The sequence below is a fragment of the Limanda limanda genome, chromosome 10, assembly GCF_963576545.1.
Source record: "Limanda limanda chromosome 10, fLimLim1.1, whole genome shotgun sequence".
Classification (NCBI taxonomy): Eukaryota; Metazoa; Chordata; class Actinopteri; order Pleuronectiformes; family Pleuronectidae; genus Limanda; species Limanda limanda.
The window spans coordinates 3,570,174-3,594,546 of record NC_083645.1 but is presented as its reverse complement, the minus strand read 5'-3'; the positions used below and the strand labels follow the sequence as shown (position 1 = coordinate 3,594,546).

The window sequence follows — 24,373 nt, the reverse complement described above, 5'->3', positions numbered from 1 at the left end:
ATTGATCAAGAGGGCGGGCACACGGTGGACAGGTCACCACCATATCACACAGACACACAATTAGATTAATTCAGACTCTCCAATTAACTTTGGACTGAATGAGGAACCCAGAGAAAATAATTTTAGTACATTTTATGGTTAAACTGTATTACATCAAGATTTAAGTGATAAGGCTTTGAGAATAACATCCCGGTTATCATTGGCATTAAAAAAAAGTTTATATATATCAACTGATATACCAGTATCACAAATGTTATTATCATATTGCCCCCCCCCCACCCCCAAAAAAAACCCCCTATAGAAATATATGGGGCAAAGCAGTAGCTTGTACTTTCTGCAGGTATATATAAAACAGATATCATGCCGGGAAAACAGCGGGCACATGTCACCAGGCAGACCCACACATTGGAAATAGGAAATCTTGGTGGTTGGTTACCTTTAGAAACTGTTTGCTTTACCCACTAATGCTGCGATTTTCAGCAGGAGAGCCGGAGCAATTGAAAAAAAAAGCCAAATAATGGTGGATGTGGACCTTCATAGCCAGGCAAACTTGCATAATACCCCAGATATCACACAGCAGGGAGTGAGTGCATGTGTGTGTGTCAGCCCTATGGATAAATGTAAAGCAGCGTTAATAGATCGCACAGGGAGGAGGGTGGCCCATATTCATCAAACAGCTTTTCTCATTAAGAGTTAAAGGCAGGCCGATGGAGGCTGAGGGACAGATCGATGCACAGAGCCAGGGATCTTTAACCCAGATTGTTAGCGGCTGGCTCGACTGGGGAGAAGAGTGTAAACACACCCACGCTACCAGTCTGAAATTACAGAGAATGTACACAGAGCCAACAAGCAGAGGAATGAGTATATACACACAGGAAGACACACACAAGACAAGAATGAACATGTTTTACCTCATATATAAGTAAAGTGTCCCACACAGACATATGCAATATGAAGGGTAGATGATATGAGCAGATGACTAGTCAGAAAGAGACAGGGAAGACAGACACACGCTGATACAGCTCATTAGAAATGTGAAGTCTGCTAAATGAATATTACATTGAAAAGTAGGATTTAAGTCATTGTTTATTGTGATGTAGTTGTCTCTTCAGGTTAATAATGATGAATTGCATCTGATGCATATTGCATCTGATCAATTAAGAAGAGTGGACACATGAGACTTTATTTTCTAATATAGGCTCATATCCTGGCCAAAGACAATAAAAGGATTCAGATTAAAAGCATCAGGTAGTGCTCACCTTTTCAACAGTGTTTCACTGTGACTGATGTGATGTCACTTCAAGTTGTATTGTTGTAAGGTCTGTGATTGTGCAGGGTACCACTGTTACCAAGAAGTAGCCCATGCTTAAAAATGAGACAGAAGAAAAAACGTGTGGTCTTGGTTTTCTGTGGTTTAATGCTTTTGCATCATTTAATTATTTCAGCAATTAAATTGTGATCGCAATTATAATCCATAGATAGATTAGGTTCAGAATTTAAATTTTTTAATGACTGATGTACTATGAGGGGACCAAATGGTCTCAAGTGGATGCTGGGTACACAAAGTGCAGGACTGTGGCACCAGAGCTTGAAATAGGGAAATGTGGTGATTTTGATAAAAAGCTTAAAAACTCATGCTCGTCAGGTCACTGCATGTTTTTCCTTTATTTAACCAGGACAGAGCCTAAAATGTACACAATAGTTATATAACGCTGTCCGTCCATCATCTATAGCGCTTTATCCTCTTTAGTGTCGTGGGTGGGACCTGCAACCAATCCCAGCTGACATTGGGCGAGAGGCGGCGCCCATCCTGGACAATCTCATAAATTATTTATAAATCTGACACATTTTTGACATTGTTTACAAATGTAGGTAAACAGCAGCTGAGAAAAGGCAGCACATTACCTGCTGATGTCAAACTTTCCTCAGCTGAAAAGGAGCTTTTTCCTCGAACACAAGCTTATGATGCCTCATGGCACCGACTCATAGCTTGTCCCTGAGATTTTTCTGTAACCACACAGTCCTGCTGCTGTCATTAACATTTCTTCATTTGTTGTTTGTGTTGTTAGAGAACATCATGACTACAGAATAGAGATTTCTCAGTCAGCCGATTGGATGAGACCTTTTGACACACACAGTAGAGCCTGTTATATCAAACAAACTCTTGGCTCTGAGCCTGAAACTGGAACATCACAAAACACATTTTTATTTATGCTATATTTCCTCTATATATATTTTATCCATATTTCCAAGAAGTAAATCCAATGTTACGTTGTAACACATTAAAACCGTAATAGTCCTCTTAAAAAGTATACGCTGAGGTGAAGTAGAAAAAAACATTCCATCAATAAGAAAAGTGTCTCGACAGTATTATTCTGCTGTAAATCATCTTTTATTAATCCTGACATTATCGGACAAAACCCCATTAAAGGTTAATAATGACATTTATGGCAGAGATTACTGTTTAATAGAGGCTGTCTGTTTCTATCTATCAATCTATCTATCCATTTATCTATCTTTCTATCCATTATCGAAAAACTCCAATATCTTAAAGCTTTTTTAACATACGGAGGACCAGAGCAGTTTCATTGTTTAAGCCTATGATAATGATAATAATAATAATTTTACTTCTATATGACTTATCTAAACAATGTTACATAGGGCTTCACACAAAAAATTCATGGCAAAATGAGGAATGAATTATAATAAAAAAATTCAGTTCAGCTCCACTTTAAGAGCCAAATCATAACATAATATTGTCAAGACCTTACATTTTTTGAGAAACCCAACAGTTCCCACAATGAGCAGGACTTTGGCGACAATATAATTCGGCACCAGGACATCACGCTTGAGGACGATTGTGTTCTGTGTTGAATATATTTGTTCTGGGTGGGATGGAACAGCTTTAAGTCTTTGGTTGAACAGCATTTGTTTTACTTTGAAAGTAAGTATTTTTTTATGAATAGATTTAGAATCAATCAGCATTCATTTATATGGCACTTTTCACACAAACCAAATGTAACACCAAGTGCTTCACATAAAAAAAAAACCTCTACACACTCATTCACTCTCAAGCTCACATAGAAAGGGCTTAATAGAGCACTAAGAATAAACAATAAACAGTGATTGAGGAATTGTTATCTCACCAATTTGAGTAAATCGAGTAAACACAAGAGGCAGAATAAATAAAAACAAAAAACAAAAACTCTAAAAGCTAAATAAAATATAAAAGGTGGAGTGGTTAAGTACAGTTATCATCACCAACACCCCTTTCTCTGTGGCTGTTTCAGGACCTTTCTGAATCCTTGCCTTATTTTACAGGTTACCTTTTTATCTAACAGTCTTTGAAAGAAGCATAGACAGAATTTTTCTGTTGTTGTGAAGGCGTCTGACAAGGGAATCTCCTGCGGTGTTCTTAGTATGTGTTAGAAAACTCAGGAGTGGACATGTCTGAAGTACATGTCTGAAAATGTCTTAAAGCACCACAAAACCCCCAAATTGTCGAGCTGATCCTTGATGTCTGAGGAGATGTTGCTGATGTGCCTGTAGGGCAGCAGGAGCTGAAATAAGTCTGTTCCAACTCAGTCATTGGTAAATTCAACACCTTTTATTTTAGAGCTTCAGCCTCTTCTGAGGCGTCGTCTACATCCGGATATTATTTCATAAAAGGTTTTTATTTTGACTTTCATAGACACTCCAGTCCACTGGCAGGGAATGTACACACAGTACTCCAATTGTACAGTTCTCTCCATCAACTGGCAGATACTGACTGTTTTTCAAGAGCAGATAATTTTTGTTCCCCCTGTCCTGGTTTAAATCTTACTTGGCATACGATGTTGACACAGAACATGAGAAACTGGGTTGTTTATACAACTGTTTCATTTTCCTATGATTCTAGTTGTGATTTCATTCGTGACCATCTCAGGCACTATACTTGACAAGACATATACAGATATATACTGTATATACAGAAGGTAGATTCATAATGCGATTGAGAAAGGAGGGTGTGTCCTGTTGCAGAGACACAGAAGAAAAACTATTGTACTGAGCGGAGCTACCTGCATCTTCTGTGGCTTCTCTCTCAGCAGCACATGATAGAAACACTTTGTATTTCATTTGTCGTTTTATTATTCTCAGTTGCATCTTTTCAAAGTATAGCCTTCTCTTGCTTGCTTTTCCAGGATTATCAACCCTAATATTAAAGGTGTCTCCTGATTTCAGAGGAGCTAGGCAGCTGCTCATAGGTGTCCTATTCTTTAATGAGGGCGCCCACATTAAGGTTGAACTTTCCATTAAACAAAACATTTACTCTCTGTCCTCCTCTTGAATCTGGCACTTGAATGTTGTAGAGATGTGCTGAGGGGCATCATGCTGAAAAAAAAAGAAAGAAAAAACAAACCATGTAAATATCATGGGAGCCCAGGCCAAGGACATAAATGGTCCATGCGGATGGTCAAAGCCTTTCTTACACTACATCCTGTGCTGGATCTGTGCCGGACATGACATTTCCAAGCCAAAATGTCACAATGTAAAGGATAACCTGCACAATAGGTGGTTACATGCATTGCAGCATTTTTCATTTAACTTTTCAGACTCCTCTCGATTTGAAGTCACTTCTTAAAAGTCACCAGATTCATTACAAAGGCACGAATATGACATTTCCCCTGCTCGTGGAAAACAATGAGCTGTTTTGTACAGTTTACAAGAGGGCAAATTGCTTGTCTCCATTTCAAATAGAAGCGCTCCAACAGTGTGGCCTTTGAAGAAAGGCAGATGCAATGGAACTTGCACGAGCGCACACGCACACACACACACACAGACACACACATAAGGTCTAGTGGTCCTGACAAGGTCTGTGTTTATGCTGGAAAAGGTCCTAAAGAGGCAACAAAAACAAGTACACACACACAGACAGACACACAAAGGGGAAAATGATTTTGTGTGGTGCAAGTACACAGGCACACACAATCGTATATAAATCAGATTCACAGACACAAACAGCACCATAATTGTGATACACAGGCAAACACACACACACTCACACACAGTCAAGCACACAAAAATTATTATTGTTCAGTTGAGAGGTCGGTTCCCAGAGTTATGGTTCCACCTGGACTCACTAGCAAACTGTTACTGCTTGAAGCTCCAACCACACAAACACACACACACACACACACACACGTAAACAAACATGGAGCGAGGCAAGTCGTAAACCATCACACACACACACACAGTGGTAGTGGGCTCATTCCTGTGTCAGCCCATCTGGTTATGAACAAAAACAAAAACAAAGAAGTGACAGCAGGTCTTCTGTGATGTTATATCTTATTCAAATTTAGGACCTAACTGCCATCATGACTGCTGCTGCCTCCCATGTCTACTAAACAATGAATAAGAACATGACATGAAAGGATGCAGAACACACTGGCTGGCGCAATATTTTTACAAGTGCCATTTTGTACACACAGGTTTCGGGGGGAGACACATGAATCAAAAAGTGACTTGATGCATAGCAGTGTCAGCGCTGCGGAACAGGTTTACTGTTGTGCTGCCTTTTCACAGCGTAAGAGCAGCTCAGGTGAATGATGAGATCTGATATCATTCCACTGCTCATATTTTCTATTCTATTTATGACTGAGCACACTGTCCCAGCATGTTTTACATTCAAACAGTAAGACAAACACCAACTGTGCCCTGTGTGACTCAAAACACATCTCACACAGTATGACATGTAACAAACCTACACATTCATTGTTGGTGTGCAGTCTAAAGGCACCTTTTTTTTCTATGCTTAACGTCTGTTGAATCGACCACTATGAGATGGAATATTTAAGCTGTTTTTATTGTCATGTTCCACCAGAGAAAACATTTCTTCACCTTGGCTGGTGAAGATAATCGAGCATCAGCAAGGTACTTGTTGACTTTGCCTCTTCAAGTCATGATGGCCAGGCTTGTGCTAATGGGTAGCTGCTGCCCACGGTTCTGTGCTGACTGACTGGCACACTAATTAGCTGAAATGGCAAAAACCTGCAAACAACTGTGTACTTGGAACTCTCAGGGTGTCTGACACTAGCAACCTATGATTCAATGTTGCAGCTAGTATTGCAAGCTGCATCTACTTGCCACTTTTTGGGGAGTTTCACAAACCAAAATCAACAGCATGATGGGAATGCTAAGTTGCGAGTGTTTAAAAGTCTTTCCAAGGACTTAACCACAAAGAAGACACATCGCAGCAAAGATTTAAAAAATGACATCCCCACTCACAAGGGGCTGCTGGTGGAAGGGGGCGACCCACTTTTGATTAGAGGGTTTCAATCAGGAGAGACTTGATCATTTCTTTAACAAATTTATTTTTACAATTTACAAGAATGTAAAAATGTTTAGTGTTTGGCATCCTAGACCCCTGTGTGATGTCATCTCGGGATAGAGGGGGGCGGAGCAAAGCGCCGCACAGAAACACCCCCCCCCGGGGTCTAGACACTGGTGGTGGTTCATCGTCGATTTGATGGCCCATGTATGGGTTTTGTCCTCGTGTGGCATCCTCTGTCCTTAACCCTCACAAGAGTAAGGAAAAACTACGAAAAACCCTTCTTGAAGGGAAAACGTAGAAACCTCAGGAAGAGCCGCATGCGAGGGATCCCTCTTCCAGGACGGACAGAAGTGCAATGGATGCCAGGAGTAATGGTGTGATGTCCGGCTGTAGCTGCCGCCTTGGCCCGTGATCCATGTTATCTGGAACCGGAAGGGGTGAGAAGGATCTTCTTGGACTGGAGGAGATTGGGGTGGAGGAGGGTTAGTGCTCGTCGCTGAAGTGACACTTCTGAGGAAGAGAAGAGAGGGAACTTTTAAATTCTGACAGCTGCTGCTGTGACTGGCTGAAAGATCCCGCGCGGGCCTGATTGGAATATTGGGAAACGCCCGCGATCAGCTGACAGACGCAGGTTAAACCCTCTGAGGGCGTTCCCGAAATTTAGGACCGCCCGCAGTCAGCTGATCTGAATGCAGGTTAAGTCTTCCTTATTGAACTTACGCGAGCTTCATTTCAATCAGGAGAGACTTGATAATTTCTTTAACAAATTTATTTTTACAATTTACAAGAATGTAAAAATGTTTAGTGTTTGGCATCCTAGACCCCTGTGTGATGTCATCTCGGGATAGAGGGGGGCGGAGCAAAGCGCCGCACAGAAACACCCCCAAAAGAAAAAGACGAATGTGTAGATCAGAGGGAGTGAGATACTGGTGAGTCTTACCTTGTGTAGTATGTAGTAGAAGAGGATACATACTTTGGAAACGAACGAACGTTTATACATTTTCCTAGTGGAATAAGATGATGACTCGTTTAGAGTGCATCTACACCCTCGAGTGGACGAGATATGAGGTAAAAAGAAGAGAGGTATGTGCAAGTGTAATCAGGGATCTAGAATGTGATATGATTAAATCAATAATAGATGACAGTGATAATATATCAATAGCAACCGCTACGAAATTGTGGTTGCTTGAAAATTAGGTCCGCTGGACTGAAAGTGAAATGTCGTGGTGGGTGCGGGTTTTAAATGTAGAACTTAATAAAAGGTCGTTAGACCGAAATTAAATAACGGTCCAAGACCAAATAAAATAAATATCAACGAAAGTGTAAGCGGTACAACCACCACAACAGAAATTAAGACGGCTCGGCACACCATCAAAGGAAATAAGGTGGCATGGCGAAACTTATGGAGGTCCGCTGGACCGAGTTAAGCCATGTGAGTGCAAGATGTCAAACTTAGTAAACGGTCACTAGAACCAAACTTAAAAAGGTCATTAGACCAAAATGAAATTAAGGTCCAAGACCAACAGAAATAAAATCGGCACGACCACCGTAACAAAAATTAAGTCTCATGACGAACAGAAATTAAAACAGCTCGGCACACCGTCAAAGGAAATTAAAAGGCATGGCGAACTTCTATTAAGGTCACCTGACCGGTTCAAGCCATGTCAGTGCAAAATGTAAACTTAGAAAAACGGTCACGAGGACCGAACAAAAATAAAATGGTCATTTGACCAAAGAAAATAAGGTCCAAGACCAACTGAAATTAAATGTCAACAAAAATCAAATCGGCACGACCACCGTAACAGAAAATAAGTCATATGACGAACTGAAAATAAGGTCCTTTTCTTGCTTGCGCTGGAACGAAATTAAAATACAGGTTGCACATACGCCGCTCGCACGTATGGGGTCCTTCCGACCGGATGTGGTGCAGGCTGAGACAGTGTCTCAGTATGTGAGTGGAGTTCCTGGATGTGTATATTCAATGAAGAATTTATGAATAGCAGCGAGACTCAGAGAGTGAGAAAAAATGAACCACCACCAGTTATATGAATTACTTACCGACATCAAGGTTTCAGAGATCTTTGATTTGAAAGAACGGTGTTTATATCCGGGCGAATATAGGAGGTGAAGGCCGAAGAAGACCACCTCCCCATTTGTTGGAGTGCAGAAGAGGAAATACCTTGGTTTGCAGCAGAAGTAGCAGCTCCAATCCTGAACAAATGGGCTGAATAACGCTCGGCCGATAGGTTGCTTTTAATCAGGATTTTTTTAAGATGAAGATTAAACCAGTTTTTTGTTAGGGGAAGTTTCCCGGGGATGAGGAATAGGGGCCCGAGAGGGCTGGTGGAAGGCCTGGTTTTTAGAAAATTAATCATGGACTGAAAAGGGCAAAAATATGAATCGTTGCGGGCCACGATGATGGAACAAGCGCCTTTGCATTTGGAGTGTTTGAGCTGGAGGCTGTAGTGCGCGGAGTGGAAATTGAGGTCGTTGAGGGAGATGTCGACGTCGGGATTAAACGTGTGGGAGCATATAGTGAACTCCCCGATCCTTAGAAATCCGTAAAAAGCTAGTAAACATACAGCCTCTAGCAGTGAGTCTGTGTAGGGAGAAAACACGCCGTTTCTCAGTACTGACAGCATCCTGTGCAGGACAGAAAGCGTGATGGGTTGTCTGTGGTCTGGCAGGGGAGGAGAAGCTTTTGCGATGCCTTTAAGTATTAATTTAACGGCTTGATTTAAAAATAAACTGGGAAAAGAAGGATTGTGACATCTAGCGTTAAACTGGATTCCCGCTACTAGTCCTCGGATGTAGGATGGTTTGAAATGCCGAACGTCCGTACAGTAGCAGATGAATGCGCACACTACATTTACAAGTATAGGTTTGGGTGTTATGTGAACGGAGATGCAAAACAAAGAAAAGGTCCTCCAGGCGAAATCATACATTCTTAGAGTGGATGGTGCTAATCCTTTCCTCATGTAGAATTTGGCTGATTCGAGGTATTTAACCAGGGGTTCGTCTTTTAATAGAGAGAGAGAACGTGGAGAGGAGGAACTGGAATTGGGCTGGAGCAGGCTTCTGGACAGAGACGTCGGAATGTCTGAAAATTAAAACGGGAAAGAGAATCAGCGAGGGTGTTGAAATGCCCTTGTACGTGACATGCAGTGATGATAAAATTATGTGTAACGGCAGACCACGTGATGCTTCTCATGAATGGCATGATGATTTTGCATGAGGACCGCCCCTTATTGATTATGTTCACCACCGTTTGGTTGTCACAGAGGACCGAGATTCGCTTACGTGCCCAATGCTGTCCCCAGATGTGGCATGCGACGGCAATGGGGTAGATTTCAGATAAAGCGGAAGATAAGTTGTGTGTTGGGAAGGAGGGAGGCCAGCGGCTGGCGAACCACTGGCCTTGGAAGAAACCCCCAAAACCCACGGATGGGGCGGCATCCGTGAATAACTGTATTGAGTCGGAGGAGTGAACCAGGTCTTCATAAAAAAAAGTGACACCGTTCCAATGGTCGAGCAGGTGGGACCAGAACCGCAGGTCGGATCGGCGTCCTTCGTCGAGCGATATTTTGTCGTGAAGATTCGGAACGGAGGTTGCGGTTTCCAGGAGACGGGAGATGAAGGAGCGTCCTTGGGGAATTACACGCATAGCGAAGTTCAGGTGACCAAGGAGAGAGAGCAGCTGCTGCTTGGTGATGTTTATTGCGTCGCTGTATGTTTTTGCGATTTCGCGAATGCGTAGTAATTTCTCTGATGGGAGGGACGCTTTCATTTCGATGGAATTTAATGTGATGCCCAGGAATTCCAGCCGTGTATCTGGGCCTATTGTTTTTTCTTCCGACAGGGGTACACCGAGTGATTGAAAACAGCATTTCAATTTTTTGAGAGACGCGCCTGAGCTGTCTTGCGGGGAATCTACCAGGAGAAAATCATCCAGGAGATGGAGAACAGAGGGGACTCTCACTCTGTTCAGCAGGATCCAGCACAGCGCCTCGGACAGGTGGTTGAATATGCTTGGACTACTCCTGCACCCGAAGGTCAGGCGTACCGCGAAGTAGAATTTGGATTCCCATCGGACGCCGAGCAGATTCCACTGTGAGGGATGTACGGGGATGATTTTAAATCGTTCTATCGGGATGGTACTGTTTATGCTTGCGAAGGGGCCGGTTCGGGGGGCTGAGAGATCGAAAATTAGTCTCTTTTTTCCAGAATATTTCCGTGTGGCTATGCCTATGGGGTTTGAGCGAAACACTGCGAATGGAGAGGATTTAAATGGACCGATGATGTAGCCTTTTCCCACTTCTTTCTCGAGCAACTGAGAAACAATTCCTGGTTCCTTGATTGCGGACTGGAGATTTTTTGCCACGTATGTGACGGTGGGAGAGGACGGGACCCCCACGTGGAAACCTTGGGAAAGTCCGGTGATTAAATAATTCACAAATACGGAGTCGGGATGGGAGCGCAATTCTGCTGCTAGATATTGTACATTAATTGGTGTGGAGGGATGAGTGTTCAAAAGAGCTTTGAGCCACGGCGCTTCTGCATGAGAGGTGGGTTCCGGGATGGGATCTGGCGTCTGGGGCAGACAGTTTTGGGATGTGCTTCCTTGCAGACACTACAGATGTGGAGAAAGTGGCAGTTGGGAAAAGAACACACATTAAGATTGAATTTGCTACATATTCCGGGCTGGTTGAAATTGTGCACCTGCTGGCCCGGGCTGTCGTAATGCTGGGATGAGGATGGACGGGAAATGTTATTATGAAATGGAACTGAAGGACAGAAGGGCTGCGTGTGACCCGTATTCCCGCAGGAATTGCAAGCGATTGCCTGAGCGCCGCCGGCGACCAGGAGGAGCAATTCTGTGTCCAGTTCGGACCAGTTGAGGCGTGTGTTATATTGCGCTATGTATAGTGCGGCTTTGCTGGAGAAGGCTTTGTGATATTGAAAAAATACATTCCTCCCGTATCTTAAATTAAGATCCCCGATTAGCACCAAGTATGCGTCTAATTCCTGTCTCCGTTCGGGGGTAGACGGAGCATATTGTGTCGCGGAAGATACTGAAGGCAATAAGGAATTGTCCAATTGACAGATCTCTGATTAGGCGTGGATCGGTGGTTTTGAACACCGCGGTTAGGTTTTCTCCTGCTGCAATTGTTTTATCGCACTCTGGCGATGGCAGGATGAGGCTGACTAAGTTTATGTCTTTGCCTTGTAGGATTTTTGATCGGAGGCGTGCTGAAATGTTTGCAGCCTGAGGGATGTACGGCCTACCTATACCGGGCGCCGGGACAGCTGAGGCCAAGGTGTGTTGAGGGTTTTCGCTGGGTAGGGAGAGCGTGTGCGTGGCTGTTTGTGCTAACGAGAACTGCGGAGCGCTGGTGTTTGAGGATGAGGCGAAGTGTGCCGCGTTTTCGAGCGTCTCCAGCCGGTTGTCGATGTTTTGTAAAGTTGAGGCCAGGGACTGCAAGGTGGTTGTTAGCATGTCGCCTGGAGCTGGGATGGGTGCCGGCGCACGGGGACGGGCTGGTGGGTTACTTATCTTAGCCGTGGGGGCCTTGGATGGAGCCGCTTTCCTGGTTCGTTTGCGCCCGCGGGCAGGCGCGGCGGAGAAGTCGGCTGGGTTAGATGGGACGGAGCTGGGACCAGGTTGAAGGGACACGTAGTCTGCTAGATCCCGGAGCTGGGCAGGAAGCAGGCCTGGGGCTGGTGTGATGCCTTGGTCCCGTAGCTGTGCGATGAGCATGTCAGCTTCGTCTGTGCGGGATCCGGGATGTTGTTCAGCTAGGCGGAGGCTCTTGCGCCGACCGCCAGATGAATTGGAAGCGATCTCTAGGAGCAGATCCGCGCTAGGATCAAAGACCTCCTGTGGATCGTTGTCGTCGGAGTCCGACATGATGGTAATAGCAAAATAAGTAGGTTTTGCCGAGCGTGCTGTTTAGCGAGTCGCGTAGTAGTGCTCGTCGCTGAAGTGACACTGCTGAGGAAGAGAAGAGAGGGAACTTTTAAATTCTGACAGCTGCTGCTGTGACTGGCTGAAAGATCCCGCGCGGGCCTGATTGGAAGATTGGGAAACGCCCGCGATCAGCTGACAGACGCAGGTTAAACCCTCTGAGGGCGTTCCCGAAATTTAGGACCGCCCGCAGTCAGCTGATCTGAATGCAGGTTAAGTCTTCCTTATTGAACTTACGCGAGCGTCATGTTAACCTTTTCCAATATTTGTAAATGTCATGAGACATATAGGACTCTATGTAAGCATCAGCCCTGCAAGTTCTAATACAGTTTGAAACACTTGGTGGCGTTATGAGCAATGCTCAACTCATTAATGGAGATTTTCTTATAAATTTGGCTATGAACGTGATAATAAAATCAACATTTAAGTCCAACAGTCAAAATGCAAATTATTTGCATTAGGTGCAGTATCTCTTCGAAGACGAGGAAGAATATAGGTTGCTTCGTGAACTATAACTAAGACGTTAACTATCGCAGAAGTTGTAGTGGTTGTTTTGGATTACTAGTGTTCAAGAAAGTTTAGATACATTACATGGAGCAAGTAGTTGCTAGCCATCACATCGGGAAAAGATTGATGTGACTTGGCTGAACCAGCCTCAGCTAGACTGAGTTTACATAAGAAAGTCCAAGCCGGTAATAAAGTAGGCTAATGGTTTTCAGAGGTTGTGTGGCTGCTAGTTTTTTGGTATATCATGTGGAGAGTTTTCTTAGCCTGCAGAAAAATAACATTTCTGACTGAATCGTGTAATTACGTGATAAATTTGTATCTTGGTGAGTATGGTTTCTTGAGCATTGAGGTTGCACAAAGTTACATGAAGACGTGCAGTATATGAATGGATTGGTATTTCTCGTTTTACATTAACTGATCATAGCATGTAATATTTCAGGTCGTTCTGGAACACACAAATTAACCCTTTGATTTGATAACTTGAATCTCTTTTGGCTGCACTGACCTCCAACAAGTGCTAGTGGGAACATTATTCCTTGCTGTAGTGCTTCAGTTTAGCCATATTCTAAGGATGTAGACAAGGAGTCAGCAACCTAAAGCAGGCGCCATAATCATTGGCATACAGGTGATTTCTTTTTAAAGAAATGCTCAAAGGTTTTGCTGTCAAGCAGCCTTTATTATTTAGCTTTACTGATGTTAACACCTCCCAGTCACTAGGTGCCAGTAATGCGCCATAGGCTGGATGCCAATCGCCATTAAATAAAAAACAAGAAGAAGCCTTCCAGCCTGCGCTGCTCTCATTTCCCGACATGAATCTCCGTGAAGTGCAGCCGTTCAGGTGTATTGGTGATGGCGTGCCCGCTGTCTAAAAAACAAAGGTACGGGCATCTCAGCCCTCATGGGCAGCAGACTACGGCTTTGTTTTTCATAAGGGCCGTGCTGTGTGCACGTTATGTTTTAAAAATGTTGTGTGCTGAATGTCCAGTGTTAAGCGAAACTTTGAGACAAAGCACGAAAGAATTTTCAAAGATCAGGCAGTCAAGGGAGAATCAATCAAACGTGCAGTGTCCAGGTATGGGAAGCCAACTCTCTCAAAGTCTTTGCCACTGACAAAAACCATGCGACGGAATCAAGCTTTCGCAATTCTGAATATGAGTGCAATAATAAGTTTGTCATTAACCCCACCAACCACAATCATAATGAGATAAACATATTTCTTTAAAGTGTTGTTCTATATAGAGCCAATATGGATTGAATAAGATGTCCGTTGTAAATATTAATGTGGTTCAATAATAAAATGTACTATAAAAAAATATTGATATTGCACACTAATTAACAAGAAAATTTTACATTGGCACTTATGTCAATAAGGTTGCGACCCTTGATGTAGATGTTCTCCTCTGCATAGTGATGGTTTTGTTACAGTAAGATGAGAAGTAAGATATGATAATTACACCCCGGTCTAGTTCAATTTTTTCCTCCTTGTTGACAAAATTCTGTCCTGTGTCTTTATGGGAGAAGTCATGATCACCTCTAAAAGACCTGATCCAAGCCACTAGTTTAGGTAAGTGGATGACACCCAACTGGGCTGTACAGTGTGCACTGAAATAGAAAGACATTTCAACAGATATGTATTCTGAAAACCCCCACACATCGATCAATATTTATTTACACCACCCACTGGAGGACCAGCCTCTCTGATGAATGGGAAACAGCGGGTAAGAAACGTCAACATGCAAGGATTGAATTTATGTCTGGACTGACGAAAGCAGCTGACTACCAGTGATGAATTCGACAAGGAAAAGGAATTACTGGCGCTGCTGACCCTTAGAGTGAGTAATAGTTTCACCTCAGCATCATCAGGCCAAGTGAAAAAAATCAGTCGTCTTCCTTTCACCATTACATTTGATATATTTTATTTAAATTTTCTGGATGATCTGTTAAGTCATTAGCATGACCGGTGTACATGAATGAAGTGTTACTATGATCAGAGACGTTTTCTGATACAAAGTAAAAACCCTCATATAAACTGAGATGATTTTCACTTTAAAATGCCTTGTTTTGGTGTGGATGTTAGCTTTAGGCAAGAGGAGAGTGACAGCTCCAAAAAGGAGTGTAGGAAGCCTCATTCAATTAACTTGAAGGACTATCACTAGACAAAGGAATTGGTCTACAGCTTCACTTATCAACCACTTACAATGCAATGTTGAGATCCCTCTACAGGCAGCTTAACAGCCATTCACTCCATGACTCAGGTGGCCCTGTAACTACTCATATGATAGTCTGGTGGGTCAATGACTCTCAAGGAGTAAACCACCCTACTAGAGGTTAAATACCTCGGACCCCCACCCCTAGGATAAAACTAAAGATCTGAGGTCAAAAATATCAAAACGAATAATCTCATCTGAAATCTCTCCCTCATACCTCATTCTTATAATTTTGTTTTATTTCATCATTTACTTTGCAGATTAAAATTCATTGAGAACTGTATAACTGAAACCTAGGCTATTAATGAAGGCTGATCTCCTCCCTTATGATCTGATCGCTTTTAAGTTTGCATACAGTATTCCTCAAAGAGAGTTTCTCATGGCTTTCTCATGGACTAAAGTAATAGGTATATGAAAGCCTGTAATGTTCTTTTGGCTTATCCACTGTGCTCTCCTCCCATGGCATGTGCCTTAATGCCCCCTGTCCCTCTGTGTAATACCTCACGTTATTCCCCCCCTTTCATCTGCATTTCAAAAAAATGGCTCCTCTGCTGAGTCACCCGTAGCTCCTTAAGTGCCACGTTACCCTTCAGTAGCTCGTCCAATTTAACCCCTGCCAATAGTTTTTCCCCTCTCACAAATTGGATTCTCTTCTTTTCCACCGCTCCTTCTTGTCCAGCATTCTCCAATCTCCTTGTGCTCCCTCTTTCCTCTCTCTCACTCAAAGTCTGGCTTACGTTATTTCAGAGGATGTGGTGTAGCATGATTGCCCATGGAGCTGAGACTTCTTTTTTATTTTTGCATCTAAAATATCTAACAGGAGAAGTAAAACACATTTTAATTTTAAGGAAAGTCTGGGTTTAAAGTTGGTTTTCAATAGTTTCAAATCTCCAGTGGGAAGCCACATTTTCCATTTTCTCTTAAGTTTGAACGTGGCTTAAACAAACAACAAAATAAATATATATAAGTATAATATGTATATATAAATTCCCTTCAGTATCTCTCTCTATATATATTTAAACATGAATATAAATATAGATAATTGGCTCTTCCAGTTTGCATTCAGAAGACACTGAACCCCAAATTACCCCATAACGCATTTACCATTAGCAACTTTCCTCCAGGTCAACTTAATCTCAGCATCGTTCAACATAATATTTTTCCTCACACATGAGTAATTGAGGAGTGTGTTTCTCAAAAGTGGCAGGAATTTAAATGCTGTATGGCCCAAATGTGATGCAACCAGACAACCAAGACATTTCATTTACCTCATTATCTCCTATATCTAGCTCAAAGACACCTCATCATTTGCTCGTCATAATGTGAGCTAAATGCAGCACATGGCGTGGTAAATATAGACTCTTTACTTCAATTATTTAGTGAGAATGGCTAACTATGTTTGAATGTACAGTGGAGTGCAGAGTGCCATCAAGTTAACAGGGATTAGGGAAGGAGTGCTGAAACCCACCAAAATGTGATTATTACAGAACTAGATACCCTCCTTCCTTCTCTCCTTTTCGTCTGTTCAGTCTGTCCAGCTCTCCTGTCATGACCTCTCTCTGTACATTCTCCCCTCCTTCTCCTCTCTGCCTCTTCCAGGCTCCTGTCGTGTAACAGTCAGTGATTAGTATAATTCCCCTTCATGTAACAGATGGTGTTTACTACGTCAGGGATCCTGCTCCTGGTAGAGACAGAAATGCTGCCGCCACAGAGGTCCAACACACACTGCGGGTACAGTGACAAATACAACTGACAAGGAGCTTTATTGTTACCCTGCTAGAGATGTCACCTTCCCCAAAATATACAACATAAACAATGAACTCCTAGGAGATCTTTGTAGAAGTAATGTCAAAAGCTTTTTCAAACGACAGGGACATGTGAAGGGTGGCCTCTGCTGTTGTTATAGCAACCTGTCACCATTACAGGGCCCAACACTGACTCCATCTTTAGCAAGAAACTAGCAAATCACTGCCTCCAGTTTAGCAAGAGATTTACTGTCAGCTGTCATCAAAATGAAGTCAGCCACAATTCAGCTGCCAGCTTGCCAATTACAATACCGGAGGTTGCTGTTTAAGTCTGGCTATTCTTAGGAAAAGGCCCCCTTCTTAAGAGCACACAGCAATTGAATTTGGATGGAAAATACATTCCAAAAAATCTTAAAATCACTTTCTGGTTTATAAAATATGAAATAAACTGGGTTTCCATTCTACGTGCACCTAACTACATCCAATGTAATCTCACACAGCAGCTCTGCAATAAAACCTACTTTTCTGCAGTTTACTGCTTTCAGTTAAGATTAAGACTCTACTGAGACCACTTTCAATTATGTAGATGGGAAGGACAAAAACTTAGAAAGACCGTACACAGTAACATAATTCAGCAGCACCTAAAACTACAGTCATCAACATGTCCACAGAATTAAATTAGAACCCTCTCCTTACGGTCTCAAAAAATACAGCAAGCTTTATAAGTGATTTACCACAGGGCTGCTGTATTAGAATAATACACGGCTGTATATATGCTAAAAAGAGAACCCAACAGAAACATAATGATAAATGGCTACCAGACAAACACATCTAATGTAACCAACCCTGTCCCAGCACAGCAGATATTTATTGGTCTCAGGCAATAAAGTATGTGTGACCGGTAAATGTGGTTTCCAGTGGTTTAAGACTAAGACATAGTTTTTCTTCATTATTATTTAATATTATTTATATAAATAATAATGATTTTACTTTATTTTATAATGCAGTGTAATAATAAATGAATGAATTATGATCAGGTTAAATTTATAGAGGTTTAACATGAGGAACACAGGTTTGGTGGGACATAAAAGGCAGCTGGTGACACCATTAATCATTTCAGTCATAAAACATTTTGCTCTCTTTTATAAGCCATGTGAGTTTGAAGAAAATCTTGTTGGAGGTCATCACAAGAATCTAACTGGCCTTAAATAAAACACGTGGTTCCGACAGGGCCGAGCTATTTGATTTGATCACATAACAGTATATCAAGGGTACGACACACTTTAGTCACACTCAACTATGGGAATCAATCATAGGTTTGTTAGACCTTGAAAATTGTAGTGTCCATGAAAAATATACAGCTGTGATTTTGTATAAATGTTTTAATTCAGCTGTATTTCTTCATGGGTGAATGTAAAGACATAACCAGGGGCAAGATTTTAGGACCAAGTAGGAAGGTCAAATAGGTTTTCATTGAGCATCAATGATACAAGGTATCCACAGAACAGGAAACAAGAGAAAGTCCAAGAAACAATGCTCACATTTTGGGCGGTTTGTTTCCCACCTCCATTCTCATTTGAATGATTCCTCATCCTGCAACTATCGGATTTATCCTCAGGAGCAATACAATTACCCTTATATATTAATCTTTAATTAATGAGCCTTCACAACACATTCATCAGTACAAGTCATCTATGAAAAGTGGAAGTATCAGCGGGACACCTCCCCTAAACCTACAGCCGTCACGGCTGAACAATGTCTCTCCATGAGTAATGGTTCACTTGAATTAATCAATTAAATCTCTAGATCTGTTTGTCTTACATTTATTTTATGAGGAGATTGTCTGTGTTACATAGATGTGGGGTTAAGTGTTCCAGGAGGTGTCTGTTGATGGTGTGCATTTGCAGTCCTGTAGATGTCTTTCAGGGATGAAACCCTCAAGCGGCCATGAAGATGTGGATAATTACAAGGAAAAGGTGCTTACATCATCAAGATTGAGGAAGTTTGTTCACCTACTGTCAAACAGCTGGTCCAACTCACTTGGTTGGTCAAATAATGTAGAGATGAATGGATGAGTAAATTAGAGGGGCATGATGGATTGAAACAACTGCAGAGGTGGTTGGGTGTTCGTTATATTCTGACTTCAAAAGCCAAATTTTTCAGATTCTGAATGCTTCATTGTCTGAGTTAATTTTTCACGTATTCATACATTTATAAACTCTGGTTTTGAATATTTGGCCATCTAGTGGTTATTAGAATGACTACAAAGGATTCACACAGGCAGGGTCATTCTTTAACTTGCTGCTAATATACGCATAAAGCCGCATTGTGTCAGTAGCATCATGTGTCGAAGTAAACAATCTACCATTGTTGAAATCCCAGCCCTGCTTCAATACTATAGGAGAGAAAAGTCTTCATACGAATTGGCAGTTTTCAGAAATAAAGTGAGACTGAACAGCTAACTGATATGACTGTAGGTGACACATCAGCAGAGGCGTAACAAAGAACCAAACTGACTGAACCTGGGCTTTCAAAGTCATCATAAAGTGGTGTGCAATGCTTTGTCCATTACAGTTGTGCTGATTCATACTTAAGGTCCACTGACTAACCTCCTACCACTCGGCTGCAGCACACTGGGTTTTGTTGACATGTCCACACAATGGGACCAGCATCAGGCATACAGGTTGTTCATTATAATGGTTAAAGGTTCAGTGTGTAAGATTTTTGTGAAAGGGATCTAGTGGCATATATTTCATATAAAATAATCATTGCGACGTTCTTACTAGTGTGTAATCATCAAAATTGTATGAATTTTTGTTTTCTTTAACTTTTATATTTAATTACTTTATATTTACATTGGGACCGGTTTCTCTCTACTAGTTGTCACTAAATTCTACACACTGAACCTTTAAGATAACAAACTGGCAGTTAACTTTGTAGAAATATCTCTGTATAGGTTCTGACACAAGTTGTTAGATTTTGGAACGCATCATGTCTGGATTAAAATAGGTAAGCTCTTAAAAAAACCATTGATCTTATGGTTAAAATAAACATTCAGTCAAGGTTGTGGAAATTCATGGATCAAAGAAATATTGTAATATTACATATTGCACATAAGCAGGGTTTGTCGCAGTATATATATATATATATATATATGTGAACTATTTTAATGCCCTTTGTAATCTTTAAAGGAAGAATGCACTATATGAACTAATGTTTCTTTCCTGACGTAACGTCTTTCAATAAAAGTCTTATAGAATTCATTTTTAAATGAATATTAAACATTGAATTATATAATTAACATTCAATTATTTTAAATTAATTGTGGAGGGGTCTCATAAAGCTTGGAAATTTAACTGTGCCATAAATCCTGAGAATCCTGAAAAAGGAGATTAGAAGAGATTCATGTTCAAAAGGGGAATGAATGTTACATCCCTTTGCTGCTGCTTCATATTAAAATAGTTCAGATTCAGATTTGTGCTTTAAGTGTTAAGACATCACAGGAGGCACAATTTATTTGTCAGTGACAAATTGAGCATTAACCAATCATGTTCATGCAGTTTTAACCCCTGTCTGTCAACAGGATTAAGCAAAAACTCAGTAAATCAGTTTTCTGTGAAATTGTGTGGAAGGATGAGATGTGGGCGAAGATCCGATCAAAGGGGCAGACATGTTTTTCTCACCATCTTTAACATTTAGAATAAGTCATGGTTCTTCATGGATGCAATTCGGTGTGGCTCTTCTGAATTCAAGGGGTCTATTAGGTCTTGGCAGAGGTGTGTGTTGTCAGCAGAGCAGCTTGAAATATTGCAAGAAGCAAAGGAAGAGTCAGGAGCAGCCACAGAGCCAATTAAAGAGATACAGGTGTAACCCTCATGAAATTAAGGCTACTAATATAAGGAGTAGTAAAACCCCCCACCAGGAGGGGGCGCATTATGCGGTTCGTTCAAGGGAACTACCCACGAAGAAGAAGCCCTTTTTCTCCTGAGATTTCCCAATGATACCTGTAGAGAGAAAAGCTCACGGATTTCGGTAGGAAATAGCATTAAACCACTCGAAAACATTACCATAGTCTAAATGTAATCATACTAATAAGGTTATTTCCCAACTAGACGTCGAACTTGAGCGTGACAACTGAAGGGATTCAATAGTTATCTGCTACTGAAAACTCCGGTGAGTGAGCACACTTAGTCACTGCTAGTCATTAGTAGCATCATGCTAGCGAACTATTAGCATTATGCTAGCGAACCTGGGAAAGAACCATAGACTGTATATATAAATGGACGAAGCGTCCGTGACGTCACCCATTGGTTTCTGCAGAGGGTGAATGAGGCTAGTAGGAGGCGTTCCTCCTGCGCCATCTTGCCGGTGCTGACTCCTCCTCGTTCCTCGCTAACCAATCAATGGGCAAGGACGAGCAGCGTGACTGCTGACTCACAGCTTAGCGACGGCAGACGAGCTCTAGTTTCCTGGTTAGCTCAGGCTACGGCTAACTGGCTACTCGCGACATGCTAACGGCGGAGCTAACGGCTAGCCGAGACATGCTAACCGGCGGAGCTAACGGCTAGCACTGTGCTGTGACCGGATGGTGGCAAACTTTACCATGAACGAGCAGTAAGTAACCTTGAAACTATACAACAACAAAACCTATTTATACATCATAATCATATGCTTACATTCCTCAAGTGGTTTTTAATGTGTAATTTGTATAAGTTACCGTTTATTTAACAAGTCTAATGAATAGATTGAAGCAAGTTAACTTCAGTCGTGTGTTTGTTGTGGCTTGATTTTTTATTTTAATAAGTTAATATAACACCAACGTTGTAAACAGTTCTCATATTAAGAATAGGATGTGGAGTGTTATCAACAGCTCTGTGGGAGATTATCACCTTGAATATTACAGATGAGGTACAAAGACATTTTATCTGTTTGTAAAATGTTTTTATTCTTTCAGTACTTTTATCCAAAGCGACTTACAATATGTGCATTTAACCATCAGGGTACAAACCCAGCACTGCAGCCCCTGATGTCCTCAGCATTCACTGTGGCAGCAGCAACATGGTGGAGATCTGCAGCCTCAGGCTGGTCAACACGAGGACAACTGCACCAGCTTCATGTTTCCTTACCTTAACTAAAGATGGCCTGCACCTGTTTAGAGTTGGCTCATTGCTAAGTGTCATGGATAATGGAGTTCATATCTATATTCATTATGGTTGGATAAAAAAATGAACACTTATTAGAACAATGTTTATCTTTTTCTTTCTGATTTGATACACTTTAGATAAGAACCCAGTGTTTTATTTTTCTTCTCTGCCATTAGAGACAGAACACGGTCAGCACAGCTGTGTCCTTCAAGCTCGTCCGTCCCTAATAAAATGATAGGAAACAAAAAAGTATGGCATTATTGTCGAGGAAGTGATACTTATGAACAAAGTTTGTGTCCTTATTTTCTATGGATATTCAACTATGTATTTGAATATGCTTTTGGATTAAACTGTGCACTACCAAGAAAATGAATGTACAGTATGGAGCTCATTCACATTAAAAGTATTGCATATATTATTTAATACATTATGTATTATGTGCAATACTTTGCTTTGACTGTAAGTAATGAAAACACTAGACGAACATTCAACACAAATACAGATATGTTAAGTCATACATGTGCCAGGTTAACTCCTGAACAACTTTTACATGGTAAAAATAAAAAGTTTATTACTTCAAAGTTCATCAGATCATAATCATTTCAGCTTAGGAAATAGGTTGTGTACATCAGCCTCAGCTTCTCTATGTGACTATTCTAGTAAAGTTACACTTCCTATAATTTATTTATAATTAACACAATAATTCAGTGAAGTCTGCCTAAGATTAACGATGTAGAAACAGAAGGTAGCAGACACGTTTAGTTTTCACTGTAACACGTTACAACACAACACCAATATTCTGAATAAAGAGCTTTAGGAGACGTTATGCTACTTTCAACAGCTGCTCTTACAATGCAGATGTGACTTTAAATACTCAGGGTTCAGTTGATCACAGTAAATCTGTTTCTGCAGAATAAGAATCTGTGTCACACAGTCAAGTCAAATGGGACGGTGAGTGAAACAGCTTTATATAACATTAGTTATGATACGTGGTGAAGCTAATTGTCCGGACACGTTAGCTCCGGACACACACAGTCTCCTCTCTCAGTCTTAAAGATTCATCACCAAACTCTACCACTTCTCTCTGCTGGGGGGATCGGCGCATCCCGGTGCGTGTAGATAAAAACTCCCGTCCGGTCCGGTTAGCCCGGTTAGCATCCTATTACTGGTGGTCTCTTGACTGCTGGTTAGCGTAGCTAAGCTAGCGAGCCTGCTACAGAGACACCGGTACCTGGGAATAACTCATTACACAACTAAATAAAAGACTAAACTTCACTTACCACAGAAACGGGAGCGCAGACACCTCTAGTTGCTCCGTGAGGAGAACCAGCAGCTCTTCAAACCGTGTTACTCCTCCGATGTGTGGGTGGAAGCCTCTCCATGGTCTCAGCCTGTGTTCAACAGTTAGCCTGTTAGCTCCGGGTGAGCCGGGCAGACACCAGGCTAAGAGTGACAGTCTGTCGACTTTACTGTGACGTCACGTGAATTTCAAACCTCTATTTCGCTTAAACGAGAGAGTTAGAATTAAATTCACCCCCCTCAGAGTTATCTTGAAGGAAGAACCTCGCGATTGAGACTAAAACCAAATTTTGAACCATGCTGTAAACAGGTTTAATTCTGCTCTAAAATCTGGCTTTTTAACATGGGAGTCAATGGGACTTTTTTGCTACTGCAGCCAGGCGTAGCGGCTTCCCATGGAACTGCAGCTTTTTTCACTTCCGCATCGGCTTCATCGCTCAGGCCAGGATGTTGCCCCTTGGAAAGAACTTATACTGCTGCTAAGATGCTATTTGAAAGATTACCTAATCAAAACCAATCGGAGTAATGATATATTGATTATTAAAGTTACAACGAACTTTAGGCAGCCTGTTATAATAGTTAACACCATGTTTAATCATATAGATGTAAAGAGTGAATGTTAATCCTTCCCTAACTGGCACGGCTAGTCAAAGTTGTGAATGCTATAGGATGTGTGGCACTTGTGTTTAAGGTTCAGCCACGCAGCTAATGTTAAATAGCAAATAGATATGGTTTGCAAGTACACTGCAGGTGCATAGCATTCGAATAGCAAATGCATATCTGAATAAAGTTATACTGTGAATTATTGTCATGTTTAGTTTCATGTATAGTGACCTGATATTGTAAAGCCCTTTGTTTAGTGATGTGCAATACTTTATTGTTTTGATTTGTATAATATTATTTAATGAAGCACAGTGAAAGTGAAGTTATGTTATATTACTGGTTACTGTGATGTTTTTTTATCATCTAAATGTAATCTGAGTGCACCCAGATAATGGTTACACAAAGACAAGAAGTGAATGAGACCTCATGATAGAAATAGAATAAGAAAACAGAAACTGATTGTTCTGCACTGTGTGTAGATTGGTTTTTTATTTATATTAGAACCTGAACCCGAACCCGAATGATGAGATGGCGAGCTTGTCCCTGATTGTGGATGCGGTGTGGCCAACCGTTTAATCCAGATCGAACCTGAT

General features: G+C 41.5%; 1 protein-coding gene and 1 long non-coding RNA gene across 3 annotated transcripts; one reads left to right on the top strand and one right to left on the bottom strand.

The window, feature by feature from the left end:
- Positions 1 to 9,332: 9,332 nt before the first annotated feature.
- LOC133012222 (uncharacterized) lies at positions 9,333 to 12,218 on the bottom strand. The gene is made up of 2 exons (XM_061080201.1): positions 11,318 to 12,218; positions 9,333 to 10,732 (listed from the first exon to the last, which is right to left on the bottom strand). The coding sequence occupies exons 1-2, from the start codon at positions 12,216 to 12,218 to the stop codon at positions 9,333 to 9,335; spliced, it is 2,301 nt and encodes a 766-aa protein (XP_060936184.1).
- Positions 12,219 to 20,728: 8,510 nt separating this feature from the next.
- On the top strand, positions 20,729 to 22,459 carry LOC133011828 (uncharacterized). 2 transcript variants are annotated; one of them, XR_009680772.1, is made up of 3 exons: positions 20,729 to 20,907; positions 21,055 to 21,348; positions 21,734 to 22,459. It is a non-coding gene; the product is annotated as an uncharacterized LOC133011828 (long non-coding RNA). The 2 variants fall into 2 exon arrangements; XR_009680771.1 differs by having other exon boundaries at positions 20,729 to 21,348.
- Positions 22,460 to 24,373: the final 1,914 nt, after the last annotated feature.